This window comes from Alligator mississippiensis, chromosome 13 (assembly GCF_030867095.1).
Source record: "Alligator mississippiensis isolate rAllMis1 chromosome 13, rAllMis1, whole genome shotgun sequence".
NCBI lineage: Eukaryota > Metazoa > Chordata > Crocodylia > Alligatoridae > Alligator > Alligator mississippiensis.
The window spans coordinates 16,887,706-16,914,938 of record NC_081836.1 but is presented as its reverse complement, the minus strand read 5'-3'; the positions used below and the strand labels follow the sequence as shown (position 1 = coordinate 16,914,938).

General features: G+C 44.6%; 1 protein-coding gene across 2 annotated transcripts in view; it reads right to left on the bottom strand.

Moving 5' to 3' along the window:
* AJAP1 (adherens junctions associated protein 1) overlaps positions 1–27,233 on the bottom strand; it is a 140,096-nt gene that overhangs the window by 74,867 nt on the left and 37,996 nt on the right. For both annotated transcript variants that reach the window (XR_009456396.1, XM_059716882.1), the window contains exon 2: positions 11,324–12,087. Coding sequence is in view for 1 of the 2 variants with exons in the window: in XM_059716882.1 (XP_059572865.1) it covers positions 11,324–12,087 (764 nt within the window). In the remaining variant the exon portion in view is untranslated. The remainder of the gene's footprint in view (positions 1–11,323; positions 12,088–27,233) is intronic.

Below are 27,233 nucleotides of genomic sequence, written 5' to 3'. Positions count from 1 at the left end.
GGTGGGGGAGGGTTGGGGGGCTCATGCAAACCCCCTCATGCAGTGTGGGGCAGTGGGAATCTCCCCCTGCCTGGCAGTAGGGGCTTTTCTTTAAAGTACTGGGAGCTGGGGCGGGGGGGGACAGCATGGGGGGGGCTGGGGGAGCAGGCAGACGTCGGGGGGGCTGGGGGAGTGGTGGGAGGTCAGGGGGGCTGGCAGGGGTCCCCCCATGGTCAGTGATGTTAGTGGAAAATGTGCAGGTAGTGGTACTAGAACTGTTCTTCCCTGAAAAGCCGGTGCCAGTGCTGTTTCATGAAGAGAGATAGCAGTCCAGGGAGAGATCAGATGCTTATGTGGAGCAGAAAAAGCTGCTATATATAGCGACTGATCCACTCATCAGAAACAGCCCCCAAAAACCCTAACTTTAATTGGGATGAGTTTAAGGAACCATTAGTATAAGATTTCTCAGTGGGTATACGAGTGTGTTTGGGAGGTGGAGCAGCAGAACTTCCGCTCTGGGATATTATGCAGGGATTAGAAAAGGTTATGAAATTGGGCAGCAGGTCTAAGGGAACAAAGAAAAGGAGGAAAGGTAGCTGCAGTTACCTTTACTAATAGTGGGCCAAAGAAAGATTTTAAGGAGCAGAAGGGTAAACAGGAAGGGAAGGCAAAGAAAAAGCCAGTTGATCCCTTCGAGGTAGAAGTGTAATGTAGACTACTGCAGTATGAAAAGAAGGCTGTGATCAGATGGACAGGTGTTTTGGGCTGCTTGAAAGGCCTGTCGAATGGGGTGTTGGTGATCTGGTCATGTACTGGGCTTATCGAGAAAAGGCCCACGCATTGTGCTCCATCTGTGTTGGACCCACCACAACTGTAATTAAGGATGGCCCCACTGTGTATCAAATTGAAATTCAGTAAAAGGGGAAAGAAATTAAATTAAAATGGATCCATGCATCACAGTGAAAGGCTTGGAAACAGGACAATGCTTCTAATAACAGTAACGACATTTTTAGCGAGGTATGAGCCTTGACAGTATCTTCATTTTGTTTTGCAGATTGAGGATGCATTTCCTACAGAACATTCACCAGAGAAAGAGACAAGTTGTTTTTACTTCCATCCTAGTTTGGACTACCATCATGGTTGCCTTACAAAATGAAAAGTGGCTTGGTCCCAGGCAAAACATTTCATGGCAGACCATCTGGGCCAGGGTTTCCCCAACTTCCTAAATTTCTAGTATTTATTTTGTTTCATGATAAAGATACCCCAAGGGTCATCTTGCCTGATGGGTGGAAGGTAGACAGGCAATCAGGCATGGTCACCCCATGGTCTATAGTAGGGGTGCACCAATAGAGATTTGGGGGGCTGATATTATAACTGATATTTAAGAAGGCATATTGGCCGATACCGATCCAATACAGCTGCCATCAGCTGGTTAATCTGTTGTGATGGAAGGGGAGGGGGAGGGAAGATCAACACCCCCCCATGGTGAGGGAGGGGGCAGGGGCAGGCGCTGCCCAGGCGGGGCAGGGGTAGGGCACGGGAATGAGCCATGGATTATCGGGGGAGCAGCTCCCACCACTGCTTGCACCGCAGGAGGGCAGGGCGGGCATGTGCCCCTCAGATCTGCATGGCGCGGGGCGGGCTGCACCTATGGGTTGGAGCTGGAGCCAGCACTGGGCTCAAAGTGAGCTCTGGTGGCACTGGGAAGAAGCTGTAGCCACTCCAAATTTTATCACAGCTCCACTCCCAGCCTCATGCCCTCACCCGGCACAGCCCTGGCTAAATGCCCCTCCTCCACCCAAGTGCTGGGAAAAGCCGTAGCTGTGCCAGGCAGTAGGCAGTAATATGGGACTGGGAGTGGAGCTGCGGCAAAATCTGGGATGGTTGCAGCCTCCTCCCAGTACCACCGAAGGCTCTGAGCCTATCTCCCAACAAGAAGAGCCCTGGGTCCACCCTGCAGCTGCGGCCTGCCCTTGCCGTGCAGATCTGGGGTCACAAGCCCCACTGCCCTCCTGAGGTGCAAGCAGCAGGGGAGCCACCTCCCCACCCACCCCCAATGAACTGGGTCTCCGTCTCACGCCTCCCCCCCTCCTCCCCAACTGAGCAGCACATGCCCCCTCCCTCACCATGGGCGGCATTGATCTGCTCCCCCCACACCCCTTCCCTCCCCCCTCTCCTTCTGACTTACCAGCTGGAGGCAGCTCTCCACACTGCTGGCTCTGCTCTGTGCTGCGCTGTGGCTACGCACAGCAGGGCATTTCTTGGTCAAATTATTGGCCCCATCAAGCCGATATCCAATATAGACAATTTTCTTTATATCAGTACCGATCCAATATCATACCAGTGTATCAGTGCACCTCTAGTCTATAGTCACCTACATGAGAATTTAAGCATAGGATGCTGCCTGAGTGAATGGGATAGTGCCATCAACCAAGGAATTGAGCTGTGGGAGTGTAGTGGAGATAATAGTGACAGTGAATGAAGAAACTGCACTGATTGCCTCCCGTGTTGGATTAACTTTACTCTAAAATGTCAGGAGGCATTACATGTTAGAACAGAAAGCATTGTGCATTTGCCCAGCACTTAATATGAGTCCACAGTAAGCTCAAACCACCACAACCTGAGCCTAATACCAAGTCATGGTGTTGGATGACAAGCTCCCAAGCGTGTCCTGTTGGACAAAAGATTTCCACAGTTATGCAATTTAGCCAGTGGGATGTCCTAAATTTAAGCCCAACTTTTTTAAGGAAAGCATTGTTCTAAATTTAATAGACCCTGTGGAAAAGCTCACCAGACTCTACAGAATTCTCAGATGCAGGCATGGATAAAACTTGATATACTCAAAAATATGGTATTTGTAATGATAATGACACCACCTCAAACTCATGGCTAACGAGAGTGCTGAATATCACGTTGACTCCTGATCACGGAGGTCTGTGGATAATTAGTGGATCTGGTGGGTATACTGAATCTTTTCGCATTGTACTTGTTCTCACGCCCAATGTTATTGGTAGTCAAGAAGGAACAAGTGCAGGAATTAATCATTGAACCTGTTAGATCTTTAAAGAAAGTCATGTTGTCATTAGACTCCACCAATGTCTCTTTTGTAAAGCCCAGTTGCACAGTGTTTACCCTTATGTTGGGGACTGGATGGATTAGCTGGCTGCAGAGTCAGTACCCACGGCATCAGAGCTCACATGCCAAATGTGATGTTGTCAATGTGTTAGGTGGAGTGGGAGCTGGACTTGGCACCCTTAATTCTATGAATGTGGAGGTTCTGGCTAATAAGCTAGTGGCAGTGTCAACTCAAATGAAAGATTTGGCTGCACTACTAGATTAGTCACTGATTAAGCTGGGCATGGGCCAATGGTTCACTGGTAGCCTGTTGCCAGAGTGGGAGAAAGTCAATGAGCAAGACAATCTAGTTCTGTTAAAAGCACTGGGAGTAGCCCAGGAAAATGTGCCCTTGGTCTTGGCATGCATTCAGAGTCAAGGATGGGTCCAAACTATTGTAGCTGCCATAATCCAAGAAGGAGACAGCTGTACTTTACCAGACGAAATTCTGAAAATTGTGTGAGATGTTGCTTTGTCCCGAGAGCCTTGGCTCATGGCATGGTGCAACTTAGTTAATTTCAACTATCATGAAAGGGACACCATGAGTACTGCATATGTTTCAACTCTGGCAGAAGCATAAGTCCAAAAGATTTACCACGCTGTTCCACTGGATTTAAGACTAAATGAGCCCTTTCTTATCCCCATTACATCTAGGAAATGGATAACACAATATGGAAACCAGCAGAAAACTGAATTTAGAGGAATATGTAGTGGAACAAGGTTTAAGGTTCATGTGTGAGGATCATGCCCTGAATCCAGTGAATGGTTGTCTAGATATGATTGTCAGTAGCTGTTACTTTGTATTGACTACCCAACCTGTTCAAAGCAGTTCCTTCATCGTATACATTGGGCAAGGATGTACTCGTGTACATGCAATCATTAACTTTTGTAACCATTAATGAAATGTATAATGAAGTGTAGAACCAGTCCATAACTGACCATAGTAACTTTTGTACTTGTAATCTAACCAGTATAAATGGATGTGATTCTATTTTTATAACTCCAGTGTTTACTGTTCAATTGTTACAGCTCCAGGCCCTTTAAAAAAAACAAAAGCACCGCTCACAGGCTCCTGCCAGGTAAGGGGGGGGGGGTTGATCCCCGCTGCCCCCCACTGCCCTGCGCTGCATGGGGGACTCTGCCGCAAGCCCCTCAAGACCTGAGGCCACTGCAACAGCCAGTGAGTTGGGGCTGCTGCTTTTTCTTTTTTTAAAGGTCCAGGAGCTGGGGCGGGCAAGGCAGCCATTGGGGGAGGGCTGGGAGAGCGGGCAGGGGTTGGGGGGCTCATGGCAGAGACTCCCACATGTCATGGGGCAGTGGGGGGCAGCAGGGATTGCCCCCCCCACCTGGCAGCAGCTGGTGAGTGGGGGCTTTTTTTAAAGAGCTGAGAGCTGGGGCCAGGCAGGGTAGCCACAGTGGGGGCTGGGAGAGTGGGTGGGGGTCAGGGGGTGCTCTGGCCGGCTGGGGGAGAAGGCAGGGGATGGGGCCTGGCAGGGGTCCCCCCACGTTCCCCTCCCCCTTCCTCCAGATCTCCTGCCCCTGCCCCCTACTTACCAGCTCCGAGTCCGGCTCCAGCTCCCTGCTGCAGCCAGTGGGGACCACCTGAATCGCCGAAGTGCTCCGAATCTTTTCCGAATCGATTTGGAGAGCTTTGAATTGATTTGGACCTTTTAACTGGTCCCCTGATTCAATTCGGAGATTCGGCCACCAAATCAGGCTGAATCTCCTCCAAATCGAATCAGCACTGAAAGCTTCGCACAGCCTTACTACTTAGCAATAAGAAAGTTGAAAAACAGAATGTGGGTAACAAAGCACTGCGGAAATAGCCACTGTGCAGGGGTGACTGGCAGGAACCCGTGGCATAACCATATACAGAAGTTTGTCAATCACATAGAAAAAAAAAGTGTAAAAAACTTATAAATAGCCAAGAAGCAGCTTAACACTTGGGAAGCTGGAGAAGCAAACAACATCCAGCTACTGCAGTTGCACCCCCAGTGCCATGACAACACCTGGCCAGCAAAGTCATCATGCATACATAACGATACCTTCATATACTGTTTGGAGTTTTTGGTATTGATAAAGTGTTTAATGCATTGGATTTGAGATCGGAGTAGTTTCACCAATCAGTTTATTCTGTTCACATCACCCCTTAATCAAAATTAAGTATGACAGAATGGATGATATATTTTCAACTGATCCATACAAAGTTTTTCAAGAGAGTAGTAATGCCTGCATGCAATCACTTTGTTGACTCATATTACTACATACACTATTCATCCCATGGTAAACCTTGAAGAGTAGGAACTGTATTTGTATACCAAGGTGAGCCAATGACCCAATCTGTGTGTGCATGCTCATGTATGAGAGAGAAAAACAGGGAGAAAGAGAGACATTGTCAAGAGCTCAACAGCACTTCATTTGCAGAATCTGTGAATAGGTGTGGGAGAAGGGAACAGTTGTAGCTACAGTGCAGCTAAGTTTCATTATCTCTTTGCAGCTCTGCAGCACAGCCTTTTCACATGGATCTCCCCAAGTATCAGAGTTTCAGTTGAATCTTTCAGGCAGAAAAAAATTAAAGAAACATTTTCTCTCTGGGTTTGTTGTAAAAAGGAAATGTTTTGGCCTTGAAAGCAAAATTCTCTTTGCTTATCCATTTTGCCTATTGTAGCACTAATGTAACAAGACCACAAGACAATGATTTGTAATGTCTGCTGAACCAGATAAAAAGTACAGACAAGTCACCTAGTCTTTATTTCTAACATATGGTATTTCTGAGCAATTTGAACACTTCAGCTTTCTCAGCTTTATAGAACAGAGTAGAAAAATCTGAAAAATGTGAAGTCTTATAGATGCATATCATTATTTTAAAAATAGGATACTTTAGTCAGTGCTTAACACAGTTGGTTGCTTCCTTTGCATGTAGAAGTGACGGGGGATGGAGGGAGACCCACTGCTACTATAATGTTTCTTCTAGTTTAATGCAGCTGCAGCATATAAATTTTTGGTATCAGTCACACATCACAGGCAAGGAGAACAAACCAACAGGGCCTGACACATTATCTGCAGCTCTAATGGGAAGCTGAGAGGTTGAAATAGTAATATGTATTGATATAGGATTTTTTTTCAACTAGAGGCTAGATTAGATCCTGGAACAATATTTATTTTGTCAGCTTCTCTTTTTTACACCAGTTCAAATCCCTAAACTAGCATTGGGAGTCTGGGAGAAGCTTTTGCTAGACTTTGGCTTAGATGCTGTGTACCTTTTTCCCTTTCATTTCTTAGGATGTGCCAGGTTCCTACAAACATTTTTGTTCCACCTTCCTTGCAGAATCTTGGACTTGATGTTTCACTGTATGTTGATCCAGTGCTGAGTCAGGAGCCATGGCATATCTACAGAAGGGATTTTTTCTGATTAAAAAAAATTACAAGCTTTCATAGGGACTTAACCTAGAGGTGAGTAAGAACTGAGTGGAAAGCTTCCAAAAATTGTCTCTGAGGTGGCCAGTGTGCTTAATATGGATAAAGAAAACAAAGGCATATTCACAGTTTAGGCTTTATTCAATTTAGAGTAGATAGGCTAAGATCAAAAAGGTCCTTTAGCCACTGAAAGTGGTTTATTGTATTCACTTATTCAGCAAAAGAGGTTAATTAGTGAAAACTCTAATCATTCTGAAACACTCCCTAATGAGAGTTAAGAGCTAAAAGATTAAAGTCAGCTGGAGAGTTCTCAACTCCCAGGTGCCTCTGAAACACTCCTTGAATTTAAGCCTTTGGGGAATTGGGGTAGGGATGGGAGGAAATTATTGAGAGATTGGACAAAGCTGGCTGGAAAGTCAGGTCCCTGGGCACAACCTACCTGGATGCAGAGCCAGGCAGGGACTTCTAAAGTATGTCAGCACAAGCTCTGCAAACCCAGTGTCTCTTGCAGAGCCCTCAAGAACCACTTAGCTTCTGCAGTCTCCCAGTCCAAGGGGTACTTGAGATGATAACCCCAGATTCAGATGCTGAATAGACAGCTGAGGCTCTGGATTTTGCTCTTTCCTTTTCACAGGTGATGTCCATTAGAACAGGGCACAAATTGCACAGCTGAAGGAGGAAGTTAAGAGTCTGGGTGGAAGAGAAGAGAACCCAAGAGAATTCCACCCAAAAGACTACTCAAACACCAGCAGACTCTCCCTATGCCTAAAGAGGGGTATTTGTTCCCAGAAGCTTGTAAAGAGCAATTTCCCCAACTATTTACCTGGTCTACTAAAACTTATCACTTGAGACCTACATCTTCAAAAGTGTATAATGAGATAGGATTATTGGTCTAAGGACATAGGCAGACCAGGTTCTTTGGGTAGATGTGATATCTTTTATTAGACCAAATAGTTGAAAAGATTGTTCTTTGCAAGATTTGGGGCACAAACACCCTTCTTCTGGTATAGGGAGAGTTTGTTGGTGTGCTCTCGTGGGTAGAATAGAAGCCCAACGAACCTTGTAATGAGATAGGGTGCTTTAAATTCTGGGAGCTCAGTCTGAGATATCCAAAAGGGGGCTGTAATACCCAGAAGAGTAGGAGTATCAAAATACCACACAAAATAGCTAAGTGGCCAAACCAATAAGTTTTGGAGATTTCTTAAAAGGTCCCAGTCTCAGATTAATTCATCACAGAGACCCAGACTCTGGAGGGTAAAAAGTGCATGTTTATAAAGGTGCAGTCCAATGATTTCTAAGTTAGTATCAGAGCTAGAAACAGAACCCTGGAGTCCTGCTTCAAGTGACCTGCTCTAACAGTTGTTTAATAGTGGGCAGCACCACTTACAAATGAACTGTGTGAAGTTTGTTCATTACCAATGCAATTTTGAGCCCCTGCTCAAATCAATGTAGGCTTTATTGGGCACATCTATGCTTGCATTTTCATGTGCATTAGGCTATTTTAATGCACATTTAAGCATCACAAAAACCCTGTGCTCTTTAGCTAATGCACATTAAAATAGGCTAATGCACATTTTTCTAGTACTTCACAGTGGAGGTACTAGATTCAATGCACATTACCTAAATCACATTAATGAAAGTGTAGATGCACCCATTAATAAGAGCAAATACAGGAGCGAACACTCAAAGCTGAATGGCTCTGCAGAAGGCAGTATACAGACTGACAAATGTCATAAGTAGGGCAAATAATATAATGGGGCAAGGGACAATAACAAGCCCACATCTATATTCAAGTTCTGTATTTCAGTGGGTTTACTGAGATCATTTCCCTGTTATCCTAGCAGGCAGGAAAGAACTCAGCTGAAGGCTAGTTTGTGAAATGACAATTAACAATGGTCACTTGATATTTCAAGCAGAAATATATTATTGTATTTTCTTTACAGTGACTTAAACCTGTCAGATATCATTACCAAAGTGGCAGTATTATGTTGTAGATATTCAGTAAACCATATGCAAGACAGTAATTTCCAGGCATCGTAAGAAAGCATTGTATAACTAATGCAAAGACCAAAAGAGAATGCAAGAAGTCAAATGCAAACTCCTGACCTAGGCACCATAAATATAATACTAAGTCAAGTCCTGGATCCCGAACCAGTGACTGGCAGTGTAGTTAACAAACCCTGACATGGCAGGGATAATGAACCATGAGTCACTTTTTCGACAAATAATCTATGTCATCTGTGAGGAAGAATCTCCTCTGACTCATTCCTCTGATATCTCAACATCCTAACAAAGCTCTGTAATCCTTTGACAGTGTTATGCCATTTGTAATTAATTCACAGCAATAAACAGAACTTTACTCAGTACAAATATGTGGGAAAGGCGCCCATTTGATTTCAAATGCATGCGTAGAAATGTAGTTAGCTACAGATGTGAAGACTGCTAATAACAATAGGATTTGATGGCACTATCTGCTTTGCAGACAACATCAGCAAGTATGGGTTTGGAGAAGTTGTAGCATTTCATCAGATGTCTTAGTGTGAATTGATTAGATTTCTTATGCCAGAGACTGTGATTGATATTTTGTCTCTAACAGAGCCAGCTGATGTTAACATTTCAACTGATGCATAGACTGAGAGACTTCACTGACATTAATAACTTCTTGAAGTTAGAAACAACATTCCTTTTTTTTCCTGCAGAGGGCTGTCTGGAAAAATTAATCTAGACTGAGATTACATTATGAAATCTATAATTTTTCATTAAAGAAGCACCTGTCATTAAACTAGTAATAGTCCATGCACTCTAAATTAATTTGCCAAGTTTCATATTATCCCACAGTTTAGCATTAATAATAATAAATATAATTTGAAATAAATGGAAACCTCCTTTCTCATCCATGTCCAAATAGTGTTGGTTCAAAATATTGCAATAAATGAGTGCTGGCCTAAATCTGATTATGGTGATGGTGTGTAGATTTATAGAGATAACTGGCAAACTCCCTGTAAGCCCCTAGCATATGCTGCACATGAAAATGATTAATCCAATTCTCATTTATTTTCAGAGTGCTCATATGTCTAACTCCAAAATCATTGTGGTTTTCCTCAGCAATCTTACCCAAAGGAAAAACTAGTTATACATGATGAGGAAGATGATGCTGACTATTATCACTGCAATGTATTTATATTATCATACAGGCAACAAACCCTATTCATAGACCAGCAATTTGTCAGGCTGAAGAAGCACATACTGGAAAGATTGATCCTACCCCAGCACCAAGGAGCCGATTCTCTGAAGCCCTGCGGAGCTCCCTTAGTGCTGGCAGGGAATGAATGCAAAGGGCTGCGCATGTGGGTTATTTTAAGGCAATATAATGTACGTGCTGCTGAGATCCCAGGCTAGCATTCACAAAAGATCGTCATCGTGAACCGAACTCATCAGTGAAGTTTGCAAGTTCACAACCCTTAATTGCTATGGGTAAACAATTCACCATAAACAATTTAATAAAGGAGTTATCCCTTTTCTCTGTTCATAAATTATCCAAGGCCTCTTACCTGTTTGTGCACTTTTTACCAATATGCTTAAGGAATATTACAGCCCATGATTTGCTTGTGTAACTATTAAAGTATTTATAAGTTGGTAGATCTGGCCACCCAAGTCAAGCAATGTTATTGTTATTCCCAAGCTCTCAAAGAACACTAGAGATGGCCAACAAAGACAAGCCACGAACACTTCTGCAAAGACACATTCATGTGGATACCCAGGGATACCTTTCAAACAAAAAATCACTTGTATGCATTTCTGTATAGAACAAATAAGGGAAGTCATGAAGAGAAAGGACTCTTATTCCATCAAAGCACTGTGTATATTTCTTTATCTGTCTACCAGATCAAATTGTACCAAAATAACCTTCATGTCCAGTCTGCATGAGAAATAAATGCTACTGCAAGGCAGAAAACAATAATTAGATGAACATTAGCAGACAATGCTGAATGCTTCAGTACAACAAAAAGCTACACCTAAATTAAGTAAAGAACATGGGGGGGGGGACCACTTTTTTTTCCCCCTGCAGTCACCACAGCTAAAAGGTATGTATGCTATTTGCAGATCATCCAGTAATAATATACCACAGAAATACACTGATTATTACTGCACTTTTCTGAGATGGTGAAGATTTGTGTGCCATACAGAGTCTGCATCTGCAGTACAAATATAGCAGCTATACAGTATACAAGGGTGTATGATTAGTAAAATATGAAGGGGACTAGGAATGAGTGGACAGCAAAAACTCTTTAGTGGGATAAAAAAAACCTCCCACCCCACAAAGCTTGGATACTTTCACCCGAAATTTTTAAGTTAATCAAACCAGGCTCCAAACCTTATTAGGTTACTCTTTCTTAACGTTTCCATCCAGTACTTTCTTTTGCTGGGCTGATCAGAAGTACCGCAAGAATGCTCCCCTCCAAAATCCAGCAGTGAAAATTAACTTGAAAGCATGTACAAGCAGTTAAATAAATTATTAAAAAATCTTAAGGAAGGTTTCATCTGAGTTTAAGACTATAATTTAGGCCAGTTTGTCTTTTATCCAGAGCTATGCAACTACCCTGTCTGAAAATTACCTCAATACTTAAAAACAATGTAAAGACATAGTCACTCACTGCACCTTTTTAGCACTGTGGTACTGGCCCATGTGGGCATCTCATTAATGATGAACAGCATACAGAAAAAAACTGCTGCCCTTCACGACATGATCTTCACTCTGACTTGTCCCATGTCACGAGTTCCAAACAAACCCCTACAAACAGACAGAAAATACCTGAATTGTCTTTTGGCGCTGTAGCATCCCTCTCATCACTATTGCGGATGGAATGAGGCTCCGTTGTGCTAATCCTACCAGGGTTGTTCTTGTGTGTTTTACTCCCTGGCCCGGGTGATGCTGTGAACCCTTTAGACTGTACAGTCGTGGAAGTGGTAGTAGTAGTGGTGGTTGCCACAGTAGTTGTTCTTGTTTGTAAAGTGGCGGTGGTGGTGGTGGTGGTGGTGCCATAATTCCCAGGGAACGTACTGGTTTCTACGGAGTCCTCATCTCCTGTTGGACCCCATATAATTACTTCAGGCAGCGTGGTGGGCCTGCTGTCTCTGTGATCAAAACTGTTTTCTCGGAGGTGCCTTTTGCCCCTTTTCAAATGAGTCTGCAGCTCTGTACTCCTCTTGTTCCCATCTGCAATGGAAGGGGCTGATTTTGCTGCAGTAGAGCGCTGAGACTGCATGCTTTTAGAAAGAAGGCCTGAAAACTGGTCTATGGTTTTGTGTGGCCTTCTGGAATGATATGTTTGTAGTTGCTGATCAGACCATTCAGGATGAAAAGAAGCATGGTTCCAGAAAGGACTGAGAATCCGCAACTGCTGTCCATTTTTAAAACTCCACAAAGGACTATGGGACAATCTGTGCCGGTGAGATGGCCTCTGCCAGAGCCTAAACCCTTGGCCTTGGGCTACAGATTCACAGGTGGAGAAATCCATGGCTAGTTGAAACATGGCTATTAATATCCAAGCATGGCTTCCTACTGGGCAACCTGACCTGCAGACAAACATTGAACTGTGTTAGCAAAATAGAAAGAAAATGCTTTACATGACAGATTAGAAAACAAGGTTTGTATATCCATTAGCTCAACCTGCCGGAAGCACCTGAACTGAGAGGAAAAATCTGATAACCAGTTCAGAAGAAATACAGGGAAAGTCAGCTTAGTAGCTTCATAAGAACATACTGCTACCCTTTCTAAATATTACAGCCCCTTTTTTTCAGAATGCTGCAGAGTCCCAGGATGCTGATCTCTAGAAATACCAATCCTTGCCATTAGCCATGGCAAAACTGTCACGGATCTGGGAAAGATATTGGTCTGGGGGTGTACCCATCTTCATTCAAATTAACAGTCCCTAATCCAGGTTTTTCAGCTGGGACACCCCAAAATCAACAGCCAGTTGGGGGAGGGGGGCGGGGGGGTGTTACACTGTCATGCTCTGAATAAATGGAGAATGGGTCCTATTATGAACAGTCCTTAGGAGTACAGCCAAGGTGTGTATATTCCTGAACTCATTATTCTTCACTGAATTGGATATGAACTAGTAGCATGCATAACAGATACACTGCCTGTATTCAAGCTCTTTATTTTGGAATGTATATCTAAGTCAAACAGAGGAGATGCATCTCCATGGCTGGCCAGTTTCATAAGAAAACTTTTGGGTTAATGAGATTTAATTATAAGAAAATATTTGAGGCAGAAAGAGTTTGAATTCACCCACTAAAAGCTATTCCCAATGGCTCTGATCCCTGAGCCTGCATGGGATATCACTTGAGGGATGCTTTTTAGGTGTGCAGGAGTCTGCCTGTATGAAACACACGATTAGGGTCCACTGTGTAGCTGTGAAGTATAACCCTTTGCAAGAGAGTAACAGGTCCCTCTTCTTTCCCTGTATGGCCAATATGCAGTGTTGTCCAAGAAGCCTTCATTAATGCAGTTGTATTGATTCTTACCCTCAGCTTTAAATATGTGGTTTATCTTTAAAGGCATATCTTTTGAATTTTGCATAGCAAATGCTGGTTTTCCTTACAGAACTATTTTCCTAATTCAAATAAATATCCTTTCTCTCCTGTCCCTTCTTATTTATCTGAACCCCATGTCTCTTAGAAATAAGGAGACGAGATAAATTAGAAGTCAATAGCAAGAGTCTGCTGAACTCAGACACAGGACAGTGAATCTATGTATAACATGCACTTCTCCTGTAACTTGAAGGATCCTTCTAATAAAATGACTCTCACTCACGTTCCAGTTTCCCTGCATGCAGCATTCTCACAGCCTCCCAAAGCTGATCTGCCTTTACAGCTTAATTAAACCCAACCCCAAACTCCCAGAAGTGAAACCATAAGGCAAGTCACCCAAAGGAAACAAAATGTGGTGCTGCTTCAGAGTCTCAGGATGCTGATCTCCAGGAATACCAATCCTTTCTGTCAGCCATGGCAAAATTGTTTTGGAAACATAATGGATACAGGGAAGATGTTAGTCTGGAGATGTACCAGTCTTCATTCAAATTACCAATCCAATTTGCCAGCCTCACTGTGGCTGCACTACCAAACTAAAACCCAAGGCAGCCCTTGCCATTCAAACAAGCGAAGTTCCTCTCTATGACTTTAAATGAACAGGACTTTAAATAAACTTATCAACAGCAAGTTTCACCTCTTTAAATGATCCCTGTTTACATCCTTCTGTCTCTTGTCAAGTGTATCTAGGAAAGTCAACCTTGCAGGTCTTTCCCTTCTCATAGTTCTGGGGTTAAGTGAGCCTAAAATAGGGGTCTGTGTTTCCTTTCCATGCGGCACATCTAGTATGCTGTAAAGCATTTTATGAAATGAAAGTGAATGCGACAGGTCAGCAGAGTGGGCACACTCCAGCCTGCCAATGGTACATCACAAATGATCAGAGCTGGCAGGATCAGAGGCTTAAACCGAGTTCACACCAAATAGGCCAGGGACATGAAGTTTTAAGCAGTTCTACAATTTTTTCTTAAGAAAGTATGTGGAAGGCAGATGTGTTAGTCAGTAAGTTACAGCCTGAGAGGAGCTGTACTCTAGCACTGAACGTGTAACCCACTTACTATTAATCAGGTCGCTTGCACTTCAAAAAGAGCGTCTACTCCCAGAGCGGGCGTGCAGGCCTGACCTGCATGGCTAAGCAATGTGATACGCTGTACATTGCATCATTAAATAACAGTTTGCCTTCCTGCAGAGCACCTTGTGCTATGGCTTTTTTAAGGAGCCTGTTCTATTACAGGGAATAAAAGAAAAGCAATGCTGTGCACTTTACCTTTAATTAGTCTTTCTCTGTACATAAAATGAATGGCTGTAAATTGCACTGAATTATCACCGTACGCCATTTTTATTTTGCTCTAAGATCCTTAGTCTTTTTCTGGCTGGAATCATTGTTTCTTTTTCAATTACTTTCTATTTTGCAAAGTTCTCGGGTTTACCTTTTTCCTTGGTCAAGCTGATGCTCATTTCACTTACCTGTAAATCAGCTCAGCACCATTCTGAGATACAAATCTGCTTTTATTAAGGATCATGGAACCAAATCCTAACACCTTAACACTGCTTTTGTTCAGCTTTTACACAAGGAAAGCTTTCAGTGAAGTCTGCAGGAATTAATGAAAGCTTTAAATAGATAAATGACCTAACCCTACTTTGCATGGTGGTTTGTGAGGTCATTTATGCCTGAACAAAGGACATGAAAAACCCTGCCAGCCTCTTCTGGTAGATGAGAATCTGGATACTCACTTTTTACAGGAGTAAAGGAAAGGAGAGGAAGGAGAATCACTCCCAGACACTGAGACTCAACTTATTTGCAGTTCAAAGACTCTCCTTCCTACCTTGAGTCAGATTTTCCTTCTCTTTTTCCTCAGAGATGATTGAAATGTTTCATTCAAACCTTTTTTTTTCCAAAAGTATGTTTGGTTTTCTTTTGAAATTTTCCAATTTTTGACCCAAAAACTAAACTGCAAAAAAGCCGGAACCCATCATGATTTACCATGTCTCCTCCCTTCCCCCTTCCCTTCCTCACTCTTCTCCATTCCCCCTCTATTTCAGACAAAAAGAAATTATGTTGGTTTTGAAAAATATTCAGCTTTAGATTTTTTTCCTCAAATAAAACTCAGTTTTTAACCATCTATGTGGAATATACCTCCCATTTCTCAGATTTCCATCCCTCTAAGATGTGTTTCCACCCTGGCCCCTGAAATTCAAAAATAACTGCAAATCTTGATTGTGTTCACATTTGATTTTTCACATTAACCAAAAGGTGAAAGGTAAGCCTGTTACCCCTTTGAAGACCTGTTGTTCTACTGTTCGCTCCACTGAAAATTTAAGACAGACTTTCCATTCTGATTAAGAAAACAAAACAATATCTGATACAGTGTAGCATCATCTGATGGGTCAAAGTATTAGAGCACAAATGGTTTGGAAGGTCGGACTAATACTACCTCACAACATGAGGTTCCACTGGGATTTCAAAGTCACTATGTGAAAAAGATGCCCCAAAGCATCCCCAAAGAGCCCCAAAGAGCTCACAAACCAAGTGAAAAGTTGTTCCACCAAATGTTACCAATGAAATTGCAAAGATGGAGAACAAGGAACAAGGGTAACAAAAATGAGATGCTGAATCCCATAGCTCAGCCATTGCAAAGTCCAACTCATCCTAATAATTATTTGTGTTGAAATAAATAAAACCATTTCTTCTCCTTTAACCATCCTTGGCCAGCTAATTTCTTGTAGGACTCACATAAGAAGAGGGAAAGGAAGTGTGACATTACAGATAGGTTTAATAAGTCTCCATGCCTAAGGGTGATGGGGAGGGAAGCATGGAGCTGATTGTGGGTGCTCCAAGTTAGTACTGATGGGAAAGCAGGGGGAAGGGCGCAATGAGAGTGGTTGGACAGGGATAGGCAGAGCAGTGACTAGGAGGAGCATGGATCTGAGGACGAGGAGAATGGGTAGGGAATGGAGGCAGGGAAGGCTTGGTAAGAGCAGCTATGGCATAGTATGAAAGGAAGAACATATGGGAGCTTCTGTGTTACATCTCCCTTCCCTGTGGGTAACTGGATGGTTTTGCAGTGTTCTTGGTTTGACTCAGGTCCAAGTCAAGAGTGATCCCAGTGGTTATTATTTGATGGTTGCTTGGTGAAGTGTGCCAAAGGAATCCCAACGTCTCCTTCCCACATTGCAGTCTGATTCATGAGGCTCCAAGAGGCTTTATCAAGAACATGGCTAAAAGGCTTCAGGACAGCTTGTAGCCTTCTTCTTGAAAACTATGAGATGCTTAAAGTCCTGTCTTGATAGGGCATAATGGGGCTGCAGATGAGAGCAGCTGGTTTATCCTTGCAAAGTTCAAACCTGTTGTTTCACTTGCTGCAGTTTTTTAATGGGATTTTCATCAGAGTTTGTATTCGGGAATCAAATCCACAGTAGGGTCCCCTGCTGCATTTTGGAATCATGGATCTACTGTTCCTACTATGTGAAAGTAATTGTGTTCCTGCACAAAGGACATTTCCTATATGCTGCATGTCGATGCCTCGGCAGGTAACACCCACTCTCTGCTGGACTGAAGTCAGGAGTTTGGTTTTTCAATGAGAACATTAAATACAGATTCACCTTAATAATATTCATAGCCCTGCTGTCATTCTAATGGCATGTCAGACTCAATTTCAGTTTTTGTCTAACCCTGTAATACAATTTGAAAATTTTCCTTGCAGGAAAAGGAAGATGCAGTGCACCCTCTGACAGTGTATCCATCTTGAGCAATACATTCTCATGCCACACGCACGCACTCACTCTTTGGCTGCTTCTCAAGAAGGAAACAGGATGCAAATGATGCATTTTTATTAATAGCCTCTGAATGATAGGAAGTAAGCTCAGACCAGCCATAATTTGCTTGTGGCCAAACCTCAGCTGTTGTATTTGATCTTCCCAATGATAAAACCAAGCCCACCAGTGGTTTTGGATTCACATCCTACAGGAATGTGGAGGGTTGTTGTACTCCTCCTTCCCTTGTTCACTTGTGATATTATCAAGCTAAAGTAAGAGGGCTGGAATCTCACATAATGTAAATCAGGACAACTACATAGACTTCGATGGAATTGTGTTGATCTAAACTAACCGAGGATCTGGCATTATATCTTGTTGTTATTCTATTTTAGTAACGTTAGAAAAAGTCCCCAAGCAACTAGCACCAATACAACCCCCAAGTTCAGCATTATTCATCTCTATACTGTATCCAAGCATGCTGTAAGCTGGCTCTGCCTCCCTGCTGATAGGAATGTGGCTGAATACAGTTAGAGAGCACCCAGTGTGGCCAAAAATGCAGGCATATTGAGCACTGCAGCCACTGGTACTGCCTGCAGACATGTTGGTACTAACCCAATGAAAAGGAGTACCAGTGTATAGATAGGGACACAGCTCAGAACACCCCCAAATGGTCCATAGCCACTTTTAAGGATGTTTCACAGGAATTAACACATGCTGATTCAAATCAACAAGTACAGAGTACTCATGCCATGGGGAGAAGCCCTCTGACTCATTCCTGAGATGCAAGCAGGCCCTTGAAATACATGCACAAAAGGCAGGGACCATATCCTCAGCTATCAGGTGGATGCTAAGCATTTTACAGGCACTGCTGCTGTGGCAATAGCTGGCTGCCTGGCATTTGACCCCATCCCAATGTGTGTATCCCTGTTAGCTTCTATTTTAAAATACCTTTGAGTGATGTGAGGTCAGGGAGCTTTATTCTAAAGGACATCCTGATGGCCAGGCAAAAATCACAACTGGCTATCATCCCCCCTCAAGATGTGGCACTTGGGACTGGCATGTGAAGCCCTATCACTGTGTAGAAGGGGATGTTATGTGACAACCAATTTTCCCTGGGTTTCATGATTGCAGATAAGATAAAACATCTTTCAGAATAAATAGCGATGTGTAGGCGTTTCAGTTGTCTAGGCAACACACTACTCTGCAGTTTAGAGCTGGGAATGGGGATGCCACTGACCAAAAGGAAACTCAGTGCCCAGTGCTGAAAAGAAACAAGAACATTTGCTTTGCTTCCAGTGACTCTTGGTGGTCTGCGAGAAAAGATATTCCTTCCCTTTCCATTCTAGTGCACAGTACATGAGGAAACCAGAGCAAGACTCCTGTACATCAATATGTAGGGAAGTGATATCCCCCTTCTAGGAAGATAACAATATTTGCCTACTAATTAAGAGGCTTGAGAATAAATTAACTGACCAGAAAGGGTACTAAAACACTGGAATAGGTTACCCAGAGAGGACTCTCCATCCTTAGAGGTTTTTAAGACCTGGCTAGATAAAGCTTTGGCTGGGATGATCTACTTGGGGATGGCCCTGCTTTGAGCAGGGGGTTGGACTAAATGACCTCCTGAGGTCCCTCCCAAACCTGATATTCGATGATTCTATGGTTTTACGATCTGTGACTTTGGGCTTTAGCATTAAACAACTGAATAGCCATTTATCAGCTTCTTGCAGTGTTACTTCATGGAGGAAGAACTTAATGGTGCTTTGAATATTCTATAGGCTGATTCCTCTAGATAATGAACCCCATGCTAATTTCTCCATTCTAAGACCCACTGGCTCCTAGGACCTACATCATCATCATCACCATCATCATATTCAGTTACACAACAATTGCTACTCATTCCTCTTCAGTTGCACTACCTGCCTCTTTCCAAGTGATGCCAGATGGGAACAAGAACAGTTTTTAGTGGAATATCCACAGTAGTTAGGAAAAAAAATGTCCAGTTTACAAAAATAAGGATTTATATTTAGCTCCAAAATAATCAGTAGCATAGCGATACAAATAATGTACCATCCCCCTTAACTTGGATCTAAGTCTTGACTTAGGATATACATTTAGGAAAGTAGAATAAGGCTGCTCAGAGATAGCAGGGCTGGGATGTAAAGCAGGGGCATGCAGCAGGTCAAGAATGAGGGGTACCAGGAAAGCTGTATCTCTCCAAAGGGTAGGGATGTTTTAGTCCAGACACAAGGTGCCACAGAAGTACCCTGTGCAGATTTTATTAATGTAACATATGTGGTTTCAGCATATTATTTCAGCCATCTTAAGGCAATGTCATCACCAGTGTGAAGAGCTTGATGGCCACCAGGTAGCACAATAAATGAAACTGAGTTAACAATGTGGGTCATGGTTTGAACTTGTCCATAAGGGCATTGTGAAGGCCCCATTGGTATAGGTTTGAGGCACAGTGACCCTGTCCAGTTCAAAAATGGTTGAGAAGTGACCAATAACAGTGTGGCCAGTTAAATCCTGGTTGACTGACTATAGGGTCAGAGATGATGTAGTGATTGATTGGTGTTTGTGCTCACCATTTGTCGTGCCATTGAGTAAGTAAGGAAAATTCAAAAGATTTTGAAAGGGTGGACCATGTTGGATGTCTTGAGGGGAGCCAAGCTATTGGTGGGTGGAATATGTCCCAGTGCACTGGCAGCATAGTATTATCCCAAAGTCTGGCTAGTAAGTTTACTTCAGCATTTGTGTGGCAGAGATAAGGGGGAGCAATGTTATTGAGGACTGGTAACCAAACCTAGATGAATGTAGCATGGAGGTATTGGCACCCCAAGTGGAGCCTGCAAGTTTGGTAAGTAGGTTATTCCTTGTTTTGATTTTTCAGGCAGTTTTCTGGAGATGTGATTTATAAATTAACGTCCAGTCAAAGATGAATCCAAGATAAACTGGGTGGGCTTCAAATTTGAAAGGCTGACTGTTTAAAGTGACAGTGAATTCACAATTAGCACTAGCATTATGCAGATAAAAAATACTTGAGACAGTCTTTGAGATATTTGGTTTGAGGCACCATTTTAGGCAGTACTCTGACATCAGTCTCATGTCTCCATTAAGTGTGAGTTCCACATTTGAAAAGTCATGAGCTTGGGTGGCAAAGGCACTGTCATCAGCGCAAGCAAATTTTCATGAGCCAGTCACAGGCAGGTCATTAATGTACAGGTTGTAAAGGAGATGCCAGAGGTAGCAGGGCTGGGAAGGAGGCCATTGGTTTGCGATCTCCAAAAGCTAGTTCAATTGGCCAGGTGGACTCTAAAGCATCAACCACATAGTAATAGTTGAACTAGACAAGTGACCCAATGTGACAGAATTCCTGATATTTTTTCCAGAAGACCAGCATGCCAGACAGTATCATATGCTGCTGTTAAATGAAGGAAGACAACACTAGTCTTCAGGTTTTTCTGAAAACCATTTTCGATGAAGATGGTTAAAGCTAGAACTTGATTGCAAGTGCCCTGGCCACAGAAGAATCCTGCTTGGTCTGGGCTTAGAGCAGAATTAATTACTAGAGAAATACATGCAAAAACCTTGGAGAACAAGTTGTCAATGCAGGTGGCTGAAATTTGGAGAAGTTCTGTATTTTCATGATTGTTTGGGTTTTTTTCTCCACAAAATTTTAATGAACAAAAAAACCAAACAAATGTTTCCATTACATATTTACCATTTTATGGTCAGTGGTAGAGCTGGGCTGGGTTTCTGGAATCTCAAGAAGTTTTATCAAAACATTCAATTCCCGTTAGGAAAGGCAAACAATCCAGTGCTGTTTTTATAATTCCCTGCCTCCTCATTCTAGTTTTCAGTCCTTTGCTTTCTTGAGCCCTAAAGTCACCTGCATGATTTAGTGCAAAGAGAGGTTTATTCTTACACTCTAAATCTTACTTCTGCTAATATTTACATGTGCTCAATTCTAAGTGCCAAAGCCCTGTCATTTCAGGCAATGGGGTTTCTCATGTGATTAAAGGTAATCATATACAGAAAGATCTATAAAATAAAGGGCTAACATGAAACATGAACTACTACTGAGCCACAGCACTGGTGTAACCATACCTGGAAAAGTTTCATTCCAAAAACAGTGCACATCAGACTGCCTGTGACAAGTTCCCAGAGTAGATGATCTTTCATCTCAAAAAATAGATTGGTTTTCTCACTAGTTTATAATTAGTCACAAAATTAAATTATAGTACGTCAAAGACATTTCTTCTAAGATTAAACACTATGATAATTTTAAGTGTGTTATCTAGATTTTAATTAGGTTCCTTTTCTTCCTTTTCTTTTAACTTGAGCGCAAACAGGAAGGTGGATTGATGTTTGGAGGGACAGTATGAAGGACACTGCAAGAACATGGGTGGGGAGAGAGCTGTGTTCCCTACAAGGCCAGGGGATGGGGTGGGAATGACTCTGATGGGGTCTAGGGTCAAGGAAAATCTGGAGGAGGATGGTGGATGAAAGAGTGGATATGGGAGGCAGTGAGTGACCAGGCACTGCTGTCCATGATGCAGAAACGAAAGGGTGAGGAAAACAGAAACACCTTTCTCCTTTCTGCACTAGTACTGAGAGCAGCAATTCAAGTGCTCTGAAGGGAGGATTAAGGCCCAGCAACAGAAGCACCTGGAGTCCTGGTGCTCAAACTCCAGCTACCCTCACTGAATCACATCCTGCTGCTGCAGGCACACCATGAGAGGAAATAAAAGCCAAGGTCCCTCCTGGGTCTCCTGGAGAGCCCCCAGGCAGCAGGCACACCACTATGGCTGAAGAAGCTATTCCCCACTCAGGTTGGGCTCCCCATATGCATCTGGGAAAGCCAGCCCTCAAACATGCCTTTCCCTCTGGACTCAAGAGGTCAGTCAAGGCAAGTAAGCCTGCCTGTAACATCAGAGAGCCTGAATGGAGTGTCACACCCATCTCACCATGATGATAAAAGGTGAGAGGGTTGTGTCTAAACAAGAAGAACTGGCAACACTCAACTCAGAAGCTTGGGTCTGCTTGCAAATAACTATCAGCAGTGTAGATGGCCTAGGACAGATAGAACAGGTTTATCTTGGGACGTGCTCTCTTGGGGGGGTGTAACTTTATCCTAAGATCGAGTTCCTGTGGGATATTCCTATCAACAACAGTAACTTTGTCTCCAGTGTCAAGATCCTGGGGACCAAGCTCGTCCTGCTATTACAGGAGCGGGAGGAGTTATGCCAGTGATGGGGTGGGCCCCTGGGAGCTACGCCTGGCTGGGACTATTCCCGCGTCTGTCTTGCTCTACTGGCTTTGGGCTCTGCCTGACTAGTGACACACTTTGACCAGAGGCAGCGCCACCGCTGCAAATCAACTCCAACCTCCTGACAGTCATTCTGCTCCCTGCGGCAGTGTGGATGCAGGAGCCAGGCCCTACATGACTGAAGGAAGGTGAAAATGCTGCATAGGTGAAAAGTGGCAAGAGAGAGAGAATGTAACTTGGCTGGGCCCCCATCTCCACCCTGGCTCCTCTCCCTGGCTTGAAGGTTGATGCTACAGCTTTTGTCGCACTCTCCTTTCCCTGTCCCCTAATGTCAGGGAAGGAGATGCTTTTTCCCCTCTCCTTCACACTAATCATTTCTGACATGCATTTGGCAACCACATCCATGAGAGCCTGCCTGTTGTGTTCTAGGTCAGGCTCACCTGAGAGAGAAACGTGGGCACTGTGCCTTTGAATTTGAGACCTAACTCCTACAAAAGAGAGGGCCTGACCCATTTGTGCAGTTCATTCTGTGCCTTTCTTCCACAGCAGTGGAGAAGCTGCTCTGATGCCAATAGTTACTCCCAGATATTCTGAAGTGGACCTCAGCAACTGAAGCATCAGTGTGATCTAGCTAAGAAACATGGGAAGGTAGGACAAGAGAGGCCTCCAAGGCTGCCATACCCAGTCCCTACAAACACCATGTATCTGAAACATTGCCCACTCTGGCTCCTCACATGCAGCACAGCCAGAAAGCACTTTATGAGACACAAATCACACACACCTTGTACCATGCCACAGGTAAGACACAGGGAAGATCAGGGTGCATCCAATGTCCTGCCTCTGCAAAGGCAGAGAAATTCACAGATGATCCTCAGAGAAGGACCACAGCTATGTGAGGGAGGAAAGCAAAAATCCTCATTATCCTTGCCTGGCAAAGAGTGAGTCCAGTGAACGTTTAGGCTTTGCTGGCTGCTACAGGTTGGTGAGGATCCATGCTGGGTGTTTGGGCCTAGAGTGGGAGGGGTGGCCTGCTCCAAAGGGCTTTGGGGACCAGCTTTGGAACCATGGTCACGGCTCCCTTGTATGGTCCTAAGCTTTTGCGGTTCGACCACTCTGCAGACACCTCCATGGGAGAACATGGGATTCCCTGAGCTGCCTCAGGGTCTACCGCTGGGTTCAGAACCATGCATCAGTGCATCACAGAGCAAAACTGCTGCAGCTCTGCCCTGGGCTCCTGCCAAGCCCTGGATGAGACCAGCAGAGAATCTTGCACTTGGGGTTGCAGGAGGAGAATGGATTTTCCACAAGTCATGGGTTGCCAAGGTCTTGTGGTTTCTCTGCCCAACTCAGGCAGGTTATGAGCACAGGATGCCATCCCTTAGGAGTAGAAGCAGCTGCATGTGCTGCACTCAGCCAGAGCAACAGAGCAGTTGCTACTGCCTCTTGCCCGACTGGCCAAAACCTGGGTCAGTCACTTACTCCAGCGCAAATAAGCATCTTGTGCTCGTTGGCAGCTGCTGCAGGCCTAGTGAACAGGGCCTCCAAGAGGGAATTTTGGCCTCTTGCTCATTGCAAATGTAAAAGGCACCACAAGGCTTTTGTCCAGTCTGGCATCTTCAGCAGGCATTGCCAGCAGCTTCTCGGTAACTCATTCAGCGGCTTTTTGACACAATGCTTCATCCTCCTGGCACCTGGCCCATGCTGTGCCCACCCTCCCCCATACCACCCCATACACCCCTGCAGGTGTAAGCAGGAAATGAGAAAGCAACACCTTTTACTTAGTAAGGCGCTGGCCTGCTCCTCCTGCCCCCACACCCCTGCCACTCCCGGGCCCACAGCACAGGTGTCTTTCCTACGTGGCTGCACAGTGGTGTTGATCAGGTATCGAACAGCCATGGTGCTTGGCAATGAAAGTTGGTGCTAGCATTCCTTTGTATCTTCCTCTTGCTCCATCAGTGCAAGCAGTGTGGTCTTTAGTCCAGCCTGTTCCCTTCGTTCCTGCTGGGACACAGACCATCATCATTTTGCTACTTATACCTCATTCCCCTCTGCATCCTTGGTATCTCACCACCTCATAAGGCCTCAGTGACAGAGTAGGTAGGAAGCATGAGGGCAGCATAGGTGTGAGGGGGGAGATGGCCATGGGGAAAACTTTAAAGGAGCTGTTCAGCACTCATTCTCTGACTGCACAATCCCAGAACAGGGCTGAGAGTGGCCCTGTAAGCAGGGGCAAGGATTGGGTTGTGTGCATATGCTCGTGTGGAGAATATACAGTCTGGCCAGGTACATGGCATTTCATAGGCCAACTTGTGAATACACGCATCAGCCTGTCTCCGTGTGCAGCCACAGCATGCATACCTGATGTTACTTTGCATACTTATATGGTGACAGCATAGGCGCAAGTATTGCACTCCAGTCTTGAGTGGTTAGGTTGTGTACCATCTCTGTGCGAGCAGGCACAGGTGGCTCTGCAGGTGCGTCCGTGGGTGTTATCTGGCTACAAGGTGGCCGTGTGCTACTACAAAGGTATGTCCATGCGAACAGGGTTAGGGGCAAGAGCGAGAGGTGAGCAAAAGGAATTTCATAAGCCTGGCTCCTTGCTGCTGCCCTGTCGAGCAGGGGCTGCACCCAGGAACACCGGTGGGCTGACACTGCCCCCCTGGCTCTGGTGACACTAGCACCAGCTGCAGCACTGGCCTGAGCGTGGCAGAGGGACCAAGGGCCTGATGGTGCTGGCGCTGTGAAGATTTCTTTGGCAAACAGGCCTTTACTGACATGGCACTGAGATGACCCACTATCTCAGGGAGTACAAGCTGCCTTATCCCAGTGTAGTAGTTACACAAGTGAGGTCTCTGCCCCTCTCCCCACACCTTACACCCACACTTCTCCAAAATCTCCCTGGCAACCAGCAAGGAGGTGGAATAAGCCCGTGCCTGGCTGACAGCCTCCCATTCCTCCTGCCTTGCTGACAGATCCAGAACATATTCCTCTTCATATCCAGTTAAATAGAACCACTAGCCAGAGTTTAATTTCCTGGCAGCAAATAAAAATACATAAATATTTAGTAATTTGGTTTTTTCCTCTCAACAAGGATATAACTCAGGTGTCGGCGATAAATATCTGCTGGCAAGATTAAAACCCCTTTGTCAGAAACAAGTGCAAACAGGGGGGAGAAACTAACATATTTCACATTTAAAAGTTACAGCTTACTAAGGCCAGGGCTGATGAATAGCTACAGCTGACACAAGGAGGCTGCATGAGGCAATGAAATCTGTGATATACAGGAGGAGGCACTGAGGAAACAGAGCCGTAGATCTGATTGTTCTGAGTAGATGGAAGGGCTTCTGCAGCACTCGCTGCTACACCACATTTAAAATATGCTTGAATGATGTGGCACGGCCCACACGGCACATTAAAAAGCTTGCCTGCTTTGTTTGCCGCAGGCTGAGAAACACGTCTGGCCCCAGCTCAACAATTAGATCTCTTATGCCTCAGTACCGCTGAGAAAGCTCCTTCCAGGCACAAAGGCAATTCCACGAACATCCAAACACAGGGCCAAGAAGCCTGTACGCCCACCACAACTGCAGGACCTTGCTGTCCTAACTGTCCTGACCTAACTTTCCTAACAGCCAAAGCCAATGCATCCAAACATGAGTAGTTAAAGACCAACACCTACATCTATGTTTGGGCTGCAGAATGATCTGTCTGGATACTTAGCTGAGTCCTTGAAACTTGTATTGCTTACAGTGGGATCTGGGCATACTCACGCAATAAAAATCAGGTCCTGCTTGCAGGCACATCATCATCATCATCTACCTGGCCAAGCCAAGACCCACCATTCCCAGAGACAGAATTCATGGCAGGTAAACCCATCCAGTCTGAGTTGGGGACTGTCCTCAGGGGTGCAAGTCATGGTTTGCACTAAGTCACACCTGCAATTTGCAGTGTCCTACTGGTATCCACAGGCAGTGTGCTGGGCTTGGTCAGTGCAGAAATAATAGGAGAGACCACATGCAATGCAGCACGTCACTACCTAGAAATAGGGTTTGGACCTCATATACATTGGAAGAAAATATTATTTGGGGGATCTGGGGGCAGTGCTGGACATGGTGCAGAGCACGCCACCGGACTACCATCCCTCCCTCTTGCACAACTGTAGCAGGGCAAGCACATGATGCTGCTGTACGCAGCAGAGCAGCGTGCAGCAGGGGTGCTGGGTATGGCACTGCGACAGCAAGGCATGGTGGTGGTGCAACTGGAGCCACGTTTGGAGCAGCTAAGCTCTGCTAGCCCGGCCTTCCACTGCCGATGGGTTTGGTGACTACCTTGAAGCAACCAAGCTTAAAAATACTGACCTAGCTGCTTAGTGGGGTTTATTTTTCTCCCATACCACACCCTCTTTGCCTCCTACTTGATTGCCTGAGCTTGGAAGAGTTTCTTCCTTTCTCAAGGTCCTCTTTTCCTACCAAGCAGCAGTCTTAATGTTGTATTTGTGGCACCAGATTTCTGCTGTTTTGTTCTCCCAACTTCTATTGCTGTAGGAGTCAAGGGGGGCCTCTCTCTAAAGATGATTGGGCTCTACACTCCCAATAAACATGGCAAAGACTTTGACAGACCAGTTCTCTGCTCTGCCTGGCACAATGGGAAGCTGTGAAGCTTCCTTCATATAAAAGTGCCTGTTCAAGCAAAGTTCTCAGCCCAATGCCCAGGCTCAGGAGGTGGGGATGTTTGTCTCAGCAGCCAGCCATAAAAAGGAGGCTTCAAAGTCTATTTGTGCAGTGATGCTGCTAACAAGGGGAACTGCAGGGGCTTTTTCCCCTGAGCTTGATACTTTTGTAGAGGGAACATTTTGTGATCATTGCCCAGAGGCCCTGGGAACTGGAAGCACTGGGGTCAGCATGAGCTCCTGCCTAAGGAGGATACTGTGAAACTTAAATAAAGATCCTTGAATGCTTTGAGACCTTTGAATGGCAGATAATAGGTAAGGGCCAAGCATTATTGTTAAACTCTGCGATTACCTGTGTTTCACGAGTGATCTCCTGAGACAACGAATAGCAGATTTAACCTTCAAGCTCCCCCTCAGCTCATCTCAGAGAACCCTGTA